The sequence below is a fragment of the Pseudopodoces humilis genome, chromosome 8 (genome assembly GCF_049639895.1).
Source record: "Pseudopodoces humilis isolate 2021_Gansu_Grassland_sample_001 chromosome 8, ASM4963989v1, whole genome shotgun sequence".
NCBI lineage: Eukaryota > Metazoa > Chordata > Aves > Passeriformes > Paridae > Pseudopodoces > Pseudopodoces humilis.
The window spans coordinates 27,972,864-27,987,532 of NC_142207.1; the positions used below are offsets into that span (position 1 = coordinate 27,972,864).

At 44.4% G+C, this 14,669-nt stretch overlaps 1 protein-coding gene across 6 annotated transcripts in view; it reads left to right on the top strand.

Moving 5' to 3' along the window:
* Positions 1–250: 250 nt before the first annotated feature.
* ANKRD44 (ankyrin repeat domain 44) overlaps positions 251–14,669 on the top strand; it is a 131,005-nt gene continuing 116,586 nt past the window's right edge. For all 6 annotated transcript variants that reach the window (XM_014249450.2, XM_014249452.2, XM_014249451.2 and 3 more), the window contains exon 1: positions 251–333. In XM_014249450.2, the coding sequence (XP_014104925.2) occupies positions 307–333 (27 nt within the window). In that variant the 5' untranslated portion in view covers positions 251–306. The remainder of the gene's footprint in view (positions 334–14,669) is intronic.

Genomic DNA, 14,669 nt, shown 5'->3' on the forward strand with positions numbered 1-14,669 from the left:
CCCGCCCGGCCCGGCGGCACCGCCCCCCGCGCTGCCCGGCGGGGCGGGGGCGCCGAGAGCCCCGGGCGGCCCTCGCTCCGCTCCGCTCCGGCAGCGGCCGCCGGCGCGAACAAAGGCGGCGGCGGCAGGCGGCGGGGGCGGCGCGGCCGTGCGCGGCGGCCCGCCCACCCCTGCTCCCGGGGCCGGACCAGGCGAGGCGCCCCCCGCCCCGCCGCGAAGCGGAGCCGCTGCCGCAGCAGCGCCGGTCGCGGGGCGCGCTCGCCGCCCGTCGCGGGAGCTGCATGTGCACGGGAGCCGCGGCGGAGGATGGCCGTGCTCAAGCTCGCCGACCAGGTGGGCGCCGCGGGGTGGGCGGGAGCGGGCGACGGGCTCAGCCGCAGCCGCAACCTCCGCGGCGGTGCGGGCGGCCGGGGGAGGCCCTTCCCCCTGCCGGGGACGGCCGTGGAAACCCCTTCGCAGGGGGCGCCGTGTGGTGCCGGCTCCCCGCTGCCCCCCGACCAGAGCCGCCGCCGATGCGCTTCTCTTCGCTTCCCGGCGGACATTGTGTGCGGCGGACCAGGGGCTCGGGGCCGGGCAGGGCGCAGCTCGCCGGGGTCGCGAAGGCGCAGCCGGCATCGAGCGCGGGCGCTCGCCCGTCCCCGCCGAGCTGCCGCCCCGCGGTCCCCGGTGAAACCCTGACATCTCCCGTCGGCGGGGTGGGATGGAGCTGGATGTCGGCTCGTTTCGAAAGGCCTCTCGGCTCTGCCTATCGTTCCTTTGGTTTTCTCCATCGTTTCATCGCCGTGCCATACGCAGAAATAATTTTTGCTTTTTACTTAGGAAGTGTCTCTTCGGATAAGCTGTTGCCGTTCTTCACAGGCTATCAGGAAAACCCGTAGTATTAACACTTGGATCGTGTTAAATTTAGCAGTGGGCAGACAGCTGTAATCAGCATTAAAGTACTGCTTAAGACTGGTAGCTAGAAGCATTTATAAATATTTAGTAAATTGATATTATGACTCCCACATCCTGATTTATCCATATACTCTACCAACTGTTACACACTTTGCATGCTTTAATCTGCTATTTTTAATTCAGCGTGGTCCGCCTGTGATCTGCAGCGTGGGTGTCCTGCAAGCCTCAGACCCTTCCTGTGGGGTTCAGAAGCACTGCCTGCAGCCAGCCCCTCTCTGAATACCCGTACTTGGAGATCACAAGCCTTGCTCGCAGTCTATTTATGCTTTTCCAAAAAAATCTTCCACATGCACAAAGCTGCCACATAGCACATTGAAAAGAGTTTTGAAAGCAGCAAATCATAAAGCCACTTCTAAAGTGAAAGCAATACTGTGGGACCAGACTATAATGCATTTTCCTGTGTAACAGGAGGCAGTATTTATGGGCTGCCTCCTGACATGTCCCTTGAATATCTTCATCTTTAGATCTGATGCTTATGACTGGCCAAGAAATGTTTCACACCATGAGGCTTCACTACCCCATGGTGCACAGACCGAGTCTCATAAATAAGGAGATTCAGGTAGGAGCTGTGTGTTAAAAATCCAGACAGCAAGCATTAATATTAAAAATACATGTGTTACAAAGGACCAAAATTGTACCATTTCACTGCTTTTTACATGTTTAGTGAAGCCCTTGAATTTACTGCCTTTAGCATTTTTAAACCTTTACTGACATCTTACAGTGAGAATTTTGCTTCAGCAGCAGCAGTGGAAGCCAAAATAGATTTAAGTCAAGTAGATCAGCCTTGATGAATTCTGTAATGCTGTAGGAAAATGATAGGCTGTTGTCTTAGGGTTCTCCCTTTTTGTCTTCTCTAAGAACCCTCAAAGCAGAGGCCGGAAGTTCCTCAGAGCTGCTGTGACACCCCTGCAGTGTGCCTACTTTCAGAACACTCAACATTTTGGTGAATGCTCTTCATTGTTCCTGGTCAAGCTGTGGCCTGTGACATGATAAGACAGGCTGATAATCTTTCTTTGTGGACATAGGTTTCCTGTTCTTTATAGAGGGATATGTTGGTACCTGTACCCATCCTACTGGATGGGTACATTTTCATTTCCTTAATTTTCTTCAACAGATCTTTTTCTTTCACTTCTGAGAGAGTGGAGGAGGGGAAGACACTCAAAAGGCTGGCCGTGGTGCTTCCTCTTAAACGGAGAGCAGAAGTTTTTGTGTGCCTGTTTCTGTGTGCTTGGAGCTGCCGCTTGTGGAGCCATTCCCACCTGCAACCTGAGCAGCGTCACCAAGGCACCGGGGCTGCACCGCGGCAGCCCTGTGTGCATCAGGGCAAGCTCTTCTCCTCTGCATCAGATTGGAGGAGTGCTGTCCCCAGGCTGGCCCACCTTGAGCAGAGAGAGACACAGTAGCAGCAGCCTCGTGTGGTTAGAGATAGACTCAGTCAAAACAGAGGTGAATCTGTGCCAGAGAATGATGTATCTGGGAGGATTTGCATTCCTTTAACATCTCCTGCATGTATTCAGGCTCTCTGGGGTTGTGTGAGCAGGCTCCTTCTGCATTTCTTCCTGCTCTTGAAGATTGGGGCAACTGTGACAGTGATAACTTGCAGCGGTTCAGGAAATGGTTTCCTTTTTCTTAAACACCAAAGGCCACAGCTCACAATGTTCTGCAGTGAGATTTGGAGTTTGTGGGACACTCCACGTGTCCCTGCAGCAGTCAGGACCTGAGCTGCCTTGAGTGAGTGTCGGCTGATCTTTGTGCACCGAGTGTGAGGTGCTTCAGGTCTGAGTTGTGACGCTCAGGGAAGGTTGACTCTGAAACCAAGAGCTCCCTGCCTGTTATTGGGATTTCTGTAGCACATGCTTCCTTCTGGAACTTCTGGAATTCTTTGACCAGTGAGGAGAGCATCATGTAGGAGACGACTAGAGAACCTTCCTGCTGGGAGTTTAAACATGCCTTTCTCTTAAGTGATCTGTTTCCTCCTTGCCTCCATGCCTGGCTTTTCTTACCAAGTGTATCTAACAGCACAGGTAGTATTTAGACAGATGAGAAATTAATCACACTGCTTCTCATGCAGGCTTTGAAGACAGACAGTTGCTACTTTTTTGATACAGCTGAAAGGTGCTAAAGTACTGCTACCCTTAAAAGAGATTATCAGCTCTTTTAGCGGCATTCACTTGTTAGGCAGGAGAGCTTAGTTTAAGAGTTTAGCATTAATGTAGGTTACTTGAATTTGCTTCCAGTGATGGCAATTATTAGCTCATCAGTTGAGCCAAGAGAAACCTGTAAGTGGTTTAACCACAGGAAGTGTATTCTACCATTGTTCGTTTCTAGATTAAATACTTTCAAACATGTAGCTAGTCAATTTTGAATGACTAAATGTTAAGCAAAAAACAAGTTCAAATAATTAATAAAACTTTTAAACTAATTCATAGGATTATAATCATTGTTCATGCTGGTGTCTATGAATTTGAAAACATTCTGATAATCTAAATATTTTTGTTGTCATATACAAATATTGCAAAACTTCCTCTAAACCATCACATTTATCTGGGCCTTTTTTTACCATCTTTGCGGTGAATGTTAATTACAGCAAGCATGCAAGTTGTTTTAAGGACTGAAAAACTTTTTCTTTTCAATTCTAAGAGTTATTGCTGTACTGTTCCCTATCCAAGTCATTGGCTGTGCCTTCTCCATTTCAATAAGCTTTAGTATTTTATATTGTGTGAGGGTACAGTTGTTTATGATAAAAGCCTCTAGCTGTTGCAATTAAGCTAGAGTTCAGAAAGAGCAGAAGACAAGTGCTCCAACAAATGAGGGACCAGAGGCTTTCAGGTGTGAATGGCACTCTCAGAGGGTGAAGGTATTGATCTGCTTGTGACTTTTGTGGCTGCTTTTTGAGCAGCAGTTGCTGCCTGGACCCACCTCTCTTATCCTTTGAGTAATCAGCAGATGTAGGGTTCTTCCTGCTGCCACTCTCCCTCCCTGCTGTCTGCAGCTCTTTGCCCAGCTTATTCCTCATACTTGCTCCAGGTAATCTGATTTCTTGAGAACTGTTTGTTTGCCACTTGGAAACTTTTCCAGAGAGCCTGGTAGATATCCTATCTAGTGTGCTTTTCCTCTTCAGGATTTCCACTGCTGGTTCTGGGTGGCAAACAATTGCTCCTGTCAGCACTGTGTGAGAGCGTAAAATATCTTAAAATAATTCTATATGTAAATTTCTGTAATTCAGCTTTTGGAAAATTATTTTGGAAGAACCTGAAGTTTCTGTAGTGTCTCCATCTCATTTTCAGTTTTGTCTTGCCAGTTGGGGCCTTTCTTGCAGAGTTGCCAGCTCTGCCCCCAGGCCTGCTGGTTGTCTCTTTAGCTAACTCTGTCATCTTCTTTCTGTTTAAAGCCAACGAAGTCACTCTGTGCATGGCTGTTTGATTTGGGATGTCAGCTCTGCCTTCACCTCCTTGGCACAAATGTGCCCATTGTGCCCGTTGGAGCGGGGTGTGCGTGGGACATGCGTTGATGCCTGTCATAGGCTGATGCAAGCTCTCCACTGCATGCTGTTGGTTATAGTTGTGCATGTTTGCAGAGGTAACATATCGTTCTGTCTTTGAAAGACACTGAGAAGGTTTTCTATAAACAAAAATAAAACAGGAAGTTACCTAGGAAGTGCAGCCTGTGTAGCTGCTTTTAGGAGATGTTGTGCTTGGTGGTTTCATGCCCACACTGCCAGATTCAGTGAGAAGCTTGCTGTAAATCTGAGACAAACACAGGCTCTAGCTAGCCTTGGGCCAGTGCACCTGGGGAGGGGGGGGTCATGGTTTACTGTGACTTCAGTGTCACCAGCCCAGGCCCTGTATGTACAAAACAACAGAATTACTTACAGGCTGCCCTCACAAGCATGCATATGCATGTGTAAGGGTAATGGAGCCCAGACAAATGGTAGTGCATGTACTTAGGCTGCTATTAACTGCAAGCCCTCATCCTGTCTCCTGGTATTTTGCCTGTTGTCCTTGATTGCTGAGGGTAATGCAGTGTGACTAGAGCTGAAAGGACCATTTCTCTCCCTTTCCCAAATGTTTTCCTGTGTTTGACAGTTCTTTGCTGACCATCAGGATCTTTTTTATTATGGTCACAGAGAAACAGCATTAAACAGATGTTTAAATAATTTTAAACAGATGTCAAAGATCATAAAAATCTGCTGGGCAAAGGCTGGACTTGTCCGAGCACCCTTAAAACCAAAATGAATACAACAGTAACAAATAGTCTCCTAACAAAACCAATTACATTTCCAAGTGATGGTGTGTCTAACTTATTTCAGAATCATTCAGTTGACAATAATGTTTTTCTGTGTATTCTTTCTCTCTGACATGTAAAAGCATCTGAGAAAATGCCCCTGAATCTACTGTATAAAATAGGAGTAATGAACCTGTGCCCCATGGCCATAGGCAGCCCACGAGTTAATTCGGTGTAGCATGAGATGCCATGATTTCTCCCCTTCTCATATTATGACTAGATAATATTAAGGTGTGTATATTAATTTGCAGTCTTACTAGTGGTTTTGAAAGGGCTCACAGCCAGAAAGAGATAATCCATTTTAGTACAAAATACTCAGCCACAAAACTAAGGTAATTGTGGGGAAGGAAGGAGGAGGAATTTACCCACAGGAGCGTGTCTCTATTATTTTGTGTGATACAAAAATGTGGTTGGACCTAAATAACTGTACTGTGGCTGCCACTGTCTTTCTAGAGCCATGATGTTCCTAGGTATCATGCATACTGTGAGACATGGCTCTATGCTTTTAAAAATAAAAAAAATTTGAAAAAACTGGGATGTGTCAGAATTCCTGGCCTTGGACCTTGTTCAGAGCCGTGGGAGTGATGGTTGCTGCCATTTGGTATAGACTACCACTGAACTATGTCCCTACACTCCTTCTAAATGCCTCCAGTTATGGTCCTGTTCAAAGGAGGTGGCATTGGGTCATCAAATTGAGCAAGACACAGGCCTGATACTTTTTTTTTTTTTTCATTTGGTCATGGCTTCTGCAGTGTTTCACTTCCTGATAATTTTGTAACTTGTTTCAAGGTAAAAAAGAAGCTCTTAAGTCAGGAGAATTTCTGGTGTGGCAGAGGGTACTCAAGTATGTCTTAGAGATTTCTTTAGCAGAGAAATCCTCCAGAGGCTTGCTCTTTGGTAATGCTGGGAAGGTTTGGAGTGATTGTGCCTAGATGCCTGTCTGTTCTGCTGTTTTGAGGGGGGGTGTGCCTCTCATGGTAGAGTGTTAGTTTTCTTGAATTGCAGATGGCATCCAGCAGAACTTACCCTCCTGTACTCTCTTGAGGTGTGGTATTTTATCCATGCCTGACAAGTGCCTCATGACCACCTCCTGATCATCTCTTAAATGAGGATGTTGTTGTCATGGCTACATTTAGTAGAGAAATAAACATTGCTCCCAGCTTGGGTGCTTGTGTAATGGCTTGGTTCCAGGAAGGTGCTGTTTTTATCAGGATCCTTGCTCGGGGGTGGACAGATGTTTTCTGTGACCTGGGAGCAGCAGTGCCCAAGCTGGAGCTGGCCTGTCACTGGGCTGCGTGTGCCGTGCCTCCCCTGGGCACCATTTCAGGTTGGTGCCGCTCCGTCAGCAGCACCACACAGCGCTGACAGGCACACACTGGGCTGGGGAACAAAGCCCTGGGAGCCAAGAAAACTTTCAAGCATTGTTTCTAGAGGTCTGTGTGTAGCTGGTCCTGCTTGTTGGTTGTCAAGAGAGACAGAGGCTGGGATGTCTTGGTGATGGGAATGGTTTCCCTGTGCTGGCTTTGCGGTCTGTTCAGGGAGGAGCCAGGCCAAGTGCCTTCTCCTCTTCCTGAAGATGCCCCCACCATTAACAGATCTTTGCCTGTGGAATGAGCAGCTTACTCTTTAGGAGCTACTGTTAGAATTAATTATGTCTTCAAAATAACTAATAACTAATGCTTCATCTAGCATATTATGTTTTTAGGCTTTTTTTAATCTCTGTCCAGAATTGTTTCCTTTCAGTGGTACTAGTACATGTACTTATACTAACTTGGTGTCAACAGATGCCTGCAGGAGCCAAATATTGTAGGTGTTAGGCAAATATTTCAAAGTATTCTGATAGCATTGACCATTTCCTCTGCTTTTTATTCCTGCTTTTCATGAATGCCCTACTTCACATACTGCTTGTGTATGCTGCAGAACATACAGGTTAGCTAAACTTGTTGATAGACTACCTCTGTATTTTAACCCTTTAGTGTGGTTTTTTTTTTTTTTTTGGCTGTTCCTGTATTTAAATTAGCTTTTTGTTTTGTTTTGTTTCCAGAAGTACATTTCTGTCATTTGTCACTTTTTTTGTTAGCTGGAAGGCTTGGGCTGGCAAGTTCCCACAACTGCTGTCTGTGGCTTCAGCCTTTTTGTCTTTGTTGCACTAGAAACATGTAGCAGCATGTTGGAACCCTTCAGCCTGGTGATGGGTGGGAATCAAAGCATTACAAAATTACATTTAAAGGGGAGAAATTATTTCGCAGTTTCAACCAAGGGTTTGAGGTCATTCTTGGAAGTTTGTAAGGAGTTGGTCAACAAATTACAGCATTTAGTTGCGGCTAGGTAATCGTGACATTCTGAAAGAGTGTGTGCTTTTTGATGACAGATATTTGCATGTGTTTTGCTTTTGGGGGAAGAAAAATCTTTCCTGTCTGCAGATGCACAACCAAAAATGGAGGCTGTTGAATTAATTTCTTCCATGCAGTGCTGAACCTCCTGGCCTTAGCAGGCTTGTCTGCTTGATGTTTGTTCTTTGAGTTACGAGCTGGTTTTTATATACGGACATGCATTTTTGTGCTGGAATTATTTGTCAAAGCTTGCTCTGTTGTTTTAAAAGAGTACTTGGGGAGAATGTCCTCACAAAGCCCTGCTTCCCCCTTACAGCTGCACGCTACTGCATCTTTGTGAGGAAGTGGGCAAAACCAGAGTAGTTAACTCCTGCATGTGGTCTTAACTGACGGACCTGATGGCATCTATTTACTGAGCTAATGCTTCAGCTCCTTTCCATAAAGGAATTGATTTCTTATGGAAAACCCTTGTGTTATTGAATTATATATGCGTAGGATTGCTTCAAGTGCCTTGATATCCTTAATGACACAAGGTTTGCAAATAATCTCTAGTGAGAGATAATTTTCTGTTTAAGCCTTAGGATTTTTATTCTGGCAGGTTTTTTGGATTTCATTATATTGCCTGTTTTTTTCCCAATCTTGCAGCCTTTGTAATTTTATAGACTTGTTGCTTGAACAAATGTCTTTTGTCCATGCAAAAGCTTTAGCAAAATAGCTGTTTGGTGTCTACTTGGTTGCATACCTCTAACTACATGTCTGTGTAAGTGAAGTATTGCCAGAAGTAAAGAGCATGTAACTTACGGAAATTTAAGAGTAGAGATGTAAAAATCAAATATTGTATCTGTACTGTACCATCTGAATAGAAAGCATCAGTCAGCTGCACCATTAGGTGCACAAGCTTTAGCTTTCTAAATATGATCAAATAATTTCTGGGGAAGGAAATGAGTGTGAACATTAATGAGCTTTTATATGCACTTTGTCATTAATAATGTAGGTAATACCATTCAGATGGAGAACATAACCCATTTTATCACAGCATCATTTTAACATGATAGGCTCCTTGCTTTTCCAAGGTGAAAGGGCCACAGATTGCCTTCTGAAATCATCCTTGAATGAAGTTTTGCTTTTGGCTATATCAAATCTAGACCAGCTTTGCAGAAATATGGGGAAGCTGCTTTGTATTTATAGTAACACCTGCCTTGCTGTGCTTCTATATATAAAGTTAATTTTTCCCATACTTCTAAGAGATAAAGGTGGGCATCATGTCCTTTTCACTAGTGTTTTTATTCTTGCCTCTCTAGGTGTTTTTGTAATTAAGGTTACTTCTTTTGTCTTCTCTGCAATAAGGCAGCACAACAAAGCTGTGCTTGTGCTGTTGGGCCTTGCTAGCAGCAGTAGATGGGCACACCAAGCTGTCTGATGTCACCAGGCTGGGCTGGTGTCACTGCTGGAGCCAGCCCTCTTGCCATGGGAGCTGATGCCAGCAAGGAGCCTGGCATCTTGAAGCTAGAATCCCAGTGTTATCTGGTAAAACACTAATTTGCTTAGTGTAGTCTTTAGTTTTTTAGCATGCACAGGGTAAAAAATTAAGGAACAAGGCCCTGAAAAAACCCATATTGTCTTTATGCTTCCAGCTGTTTTAATGTGCTTGCCAATGCAACATGCAGCACTTATCACCAATTTAAAAGCAAGAGAGGGACTTGTTTAGTCATTGGCTCCAGGAACATTTCCAAAGTGTTCTACCAATGAAGTAAATGTGGTGTGCCAGGTTCTGCAGCCATTGCCTCTGTTTGAGAGGAGCAGGCTTAGGTGAGTGATCTTGTTGCACCCTGCTTGGCATGAATCAAGCCTAGTATGAGGAATTTTTTTTTTCTTTTAATGTAAACAAGGCTTGATCCTTTAGCTGTATGCATAATCCTGCTCCTCTTTAGGAGATGTGGCCCAAGGTTTTCTGCAGGTGGAGTTTGTGGCTCCAATAACCTTTGCTGGACACAAATCTGAGATTTTTTTTTTTAAGAAGCTGCCAAGGTGGCTTTAGAGTTCAGAGAGAGGGTGGTGGAAGAAGAGTTGCCCTGGGCAGCTGAGGCAGAGAGCAGGAGGGATGATAGGAGGAGGCAGAGGAGAAGGCAGGCTTTGTGTAGCTGTGCTGCTGCCTGATGGCACTGCCAAGAGAAGGTGCATGTTACCCTTTTCACAGCTGGAGAGTTGCGCTGCAGAGAAACTCTGTGACTTGTGTCAGGCTGCAAAGGGTGACAGAGCAAGAGCCAAATCCTGATTTACCTCTTTCAGTAGCTGATTCACAGTGATGCCCTTCCTTCCTGCAGGTTGTTTTAATACTGTTTACCATGTGGGCTGATGCCAATCTCATGATGTTGCAAGGTGAGAAATGAATGGTGGCATGCGTTGTCATAGTACAGTGTTAAATTCAATGAACATGTTGGGATTTTTAGATACTTGTTCTGTAAACTGTAAAATCAGCGCTGCTGCTGCTGCTTAAGAGCAAGTGCTCTGTTAGGAAATGGTTTCTAGGTCACCTGGTAGGTAAAGACTTATTCTGACTGATTGCTGTGGGTGGCTGTCTTTGGTCACTAATCCTGTGTCATAAGCTTAGCATTGTGTCTTGGCAGCACAAATGGTAAAAGTGAGATCAGCCTGTTATGCATCAATACTGCTTGTTTAGCCTAAATGTCCTAATAATCCAGGTCTGCCTTACTCTGCCATGGAGCACACTGTGAAGCTGGGTCATTCAGATAAATGGAGATTAGCCTCTCAAATCTGAAAAATTTCTGTCAGTGGATTAGATGGTGCCCTTTGGGTATATTTCACACAAGGTCTATTTCTTGTCTGGCTCAAATTCAGCAGTCTTAGAATCATAAAATCATTTAGGAAGGAAAATACCCTTGAGGTCATTGAGTCTAGCTGTTGAAAACACCATTAAACAACTGTCACAGCTAGCACACTACAAACTCGTCAGCATACAACACATTCCTTCAGCAGAAATGTTTGTAGTTTAACATAGTGCTGTCTGATTGCCATACCATGTTTGAGTAATTTAGATACCCCCTTAAGTAGGGATCAATACATTTAAACTTAATTCTGACACAGGTAATCCACTTGAATACACAGCAGGTGTTTAAAACCCATTCAGAAACCCCACCCATGTCTTCTCACTAAGCTCTGCATATTACAGGTAAACATTTATAGATGTATAATCTAGTTTCTAATTAGAAGTTCCTCCTTTCAGAAGCATTTTCAAGAAGACTGGTAAATTTGTGCATCAGCCCTGCTTCCCAGAGTACTGTTATTTCTTTTCTGCAAACGGGAGCAAATGAAGCCAAACAGATTTTCCCTCCTCCACGGAGAAGGGTAAGACTAGCTAAACCAGCTGTGTAGTTCCAAGAGTGAATTATCCAGACCTGGGTTCTCAGAGGATGTCCCCACTGTTGGTGGGGAGATCACACTGCCCAGGAGCACCTACATGCTGTGGCTTGGCAGGTGCAGTTACCTGGGGTAGCTGGTTACAGAGGCCTTGGGTTTATCCTCTTCCTGCAGGCATAAGCACAGCTTTCGCATCAATCAGGGATTGCATTTGGGATCTCCTGGTTCCTGTTCCTAGGTAGAGTTTGCATATCTTTAATCGGTTTTTATGCATGCTTTGTGCCCTCCAAGGTAGGTTTGTGATTCACCAGAGAGCTGTCTGGAAAAGGAGAGACAAATGACGGCAAACCACAGAGGAGGCACATGATCTTCAGCACTTCTTGTTCCCGTGGGGCTGGCCGAAGACAGCTCCAAACAACTGTCTGAAAACCCTTGTGTGGCTCCTGAGGGATGACTTTGTACAGACACATGGTCTCCAACCCTTTAAAGACCTACACACTTTCAGACAGTTGTCTGGGGAATTCTTCAGTCGGCTCTGTGGTAGGGACAAAAGTTAAAGGGAAGTGGACAAGCAGGTGTAATTCAGTGCTTGAAGCCTTCAAAAAGCTTTAGCACAGAGCAAGTTTTCTCCTAGGCCCTGTGTACAGCTGCTTATCTAGGACCAAGCAAATAGGGAAGGCTCTGACCCACAGTAGTAACAAAATTTCTCTATGCATTTTCTTTTCCTGTGAGATTATTGAGCTGCTCAGAGTCTGCTGGACTGAATTGCACTGCTACTTGCTGGGATATTGTAACATTAATTAAAAAAAAAAATAAAAAATAAGTGCAGTGAAAATAACTGCTTTACCTCTGTGGGTACGGTTCCAGCCATAGTGTTGCATTTGTTTTATTCCTGATGCTGCTTCTGTTGATGTTGTTTGCTTTCAAGCAGTAGGCTTGGAGACAACACTCCAGAGTTTTGCCTGCTCTTAACAAAGTGTTCAGCTGATATGTTAATTGAACCTTGAACATTTGCAGTAATATTTTTAAGCCACAGTAGATGTTTCACCAGTAATGTAATTCTCTCTAAAGAGGGATAAACAGATTGCTCAGCCAGAGGAGAGCTTGCTTGCTTGTGCCTTATTGCATAAATTCATGCATGTTGTATTGCCCCACAGAGTTGTGCTGAGCCCTGGTGTTCATAGCACGACAAGCAGAATCAACGTAAAAGCCATCTCTTCTGAGGTCTGCCTTAACCAAGCTGAAAAACCAGTCAGACCTACTTTATATTGCCCATGCCCCCTTTTTGGGAAACAAATGTGGTTGAAAATAAGCTTTGTATTACCAGCAAGCCTTTAGGGGGTAGTAAAACTGCCTGCAGAAATATAAGTAGAAGGGGCTTTGACTGGTTGGGGTCTGTTTCCTTGTGCTCTCCTTACTTGTGTGGCAGAGCCAGGCTTGGGAAAGAGCCAGAATTGTCTCTGGTTTCTTGCCCTACCACCAGGCAGTCCTGGGTGCTGACTTGCCTTGAGATGTGGGAGAACTGCCACAGGTTGGGTAAAGCCAGAGTAGCTTTATTGGCAGTGATTGCCCAGGTCCTACTTCTGGGGAGGGGCCAGGTCTGTGCAAAGCATTTGCTTCCCCATCCTGAGGATTAGGGATCCAACCTCTCTGGGCTTCTTTCTTTCACAGTGGGGGTCTGCTTTGTTAGGCTGCTTTCCCTAAATAGTGGCTAACCCTGGATTTAAAGATCCCAGAAGGGACAACAGAGTTCAAGTGTCTTTTGGATCTTTGTTGCTGAGGCGCAGTTGGATCCTTTGCTATGAGCTGATTTCAGTTGTGTGTGGAAATTTACTGAAACAGCTACTCCGAAATAACTATTCTGAAGAGATGTTTTGGTGTGGGCGCTCATATTCTTGCATAAGAGCGTAGTTTGCTGGTCTTAGTGCACCATGGAACTAGAATAATTGCTGAATAGTTATTCAAGTAGGGCAAGCACTTTTGGTAAATGCCTGAGCACAGAAAAGCCCACTACAAAGAACAAAGACACCCCCATCCCACCCTGATTCCAAAGAGGATGTTCTTCACAAGGTATTCAAATAGTTTTGTTCATTCATGTCTGTTTAGAAAAGAGCAGTGGTAAGTTTTATGTTGCATGGTTTAAAATATTTCATATTAATTAACAAACAAGTACCAATTAATTTTACATTATGATGCTTAAGGGGTAGACTGCAAGGAATGGTATTTAGCTGTGTCTGTTTGGCAATTATGACCTTGTATATAATAACAGACTCCATAAATTCTTGATGTGAGAGAGCACCATTAATCAACACAGAGTTAATTAACTGTGCTGCTTACTTAGGAAGTGCTGTGGAGAATGATCTGAATCTCTGCAGTGCTACAGGCTGAAAATGTTTGATTTGTCTGATACCTGCTTTGTTTACATAGAAATTTTCCTCAAAATTGATGCTGAAGAGGGAGCAACTCTTCTTCCAGGTGACTGAACACTGGTCCCACAGGTCATTTTCTTCCATGTCTCTGACTCTCTGGCAGACCTTACATGGGTCACTGTGTAACTTACTCTTTCTGTCACCTCCACGTAGAAGGTGGAAGCCTTTGGATGAGTGCTGCAGTACTGGTCATGGAAAGTGCTCTGGCATCAATGGTTTAGATCAGGTTAATCCTATAAGACTAACAAGAAATCAGGAATCAGTGTGATAACTAGGAGTTATACTCATCAGCTCTAGTTTATTCTTTATACAGGACTGGTTTTTTTTCTTGTGTATTTCTTTAGTAATCTCTAACGTAGTCCAAAAATGGGAAAATGGACAAGATGCAGCACATCTTCAGAGAGACAAGCATTCCATCTCTGTACCTCTCACCCCTCCACACTCCAAACAGATGTTGTCATTTTCCTGATTATGTGATACTCAGAAGTATGAAACTGTCTTGGCCTTTTGGAGTGGCCATCCTTTTGTTGGCTCAGTGTGCATATTAACGTGAAGAATGGATTTCTAACCTGGCATTGTACATCTTTATGTATATTTTATTTATATATGTACTTTTATTTACATTTTTATTACCTTGTACATCATCTGGATTTTTGCTGTCCCTCGAACTACTTTCATATCTGGGGTGACTGTGGACTGTCATGGAAGGATTCAAAAGTCTGACCCATGGGAATGCTTTAAGCTTGATGAGAGCAGTGCTCACTAAGAGCCATTTTGGAGAGTGAGAGAAAGCAACTCTTCTTGCTGCTGGAATGTGAAACCTCCTGAGTTCATATGCCCTGTTTTCATTCTTGAAGTTAATTTAACTAAGACGTATAGCACGAACAGTGTGCTTTCTTTTCCTTTATTTTTTAAGTAAGTGCAATTAAGTGTAATCCTTCATCTGCTTTCCTCTCTCAGCCACCTGGGCTTTTAGAGCCTGTTTAGCAAATATCTAATACAAGAGTGGCTTAGTACACTACCCCAAGATATGGCAACCAAATACAGCCAAAAATAGATGAGCAAAACCTGAAAGTATAATGGAATGCTTTTAACCATTTAAAATGATGCAACTAATTATAGGGGCCTGAGAGTGGGGAAGGGAAGGAGAGAGGAAGAGATTTTCACTTTAGATCTCAAGGCAGAGGAAAGTGAAGGTTCAGCTAATCTCTCTTATTCAGTTGTGATTTTTCTGCTGCAGCCACACAGCTTCTATATTTGATACAAAGGAAGACAATGATAGAAAACCAAC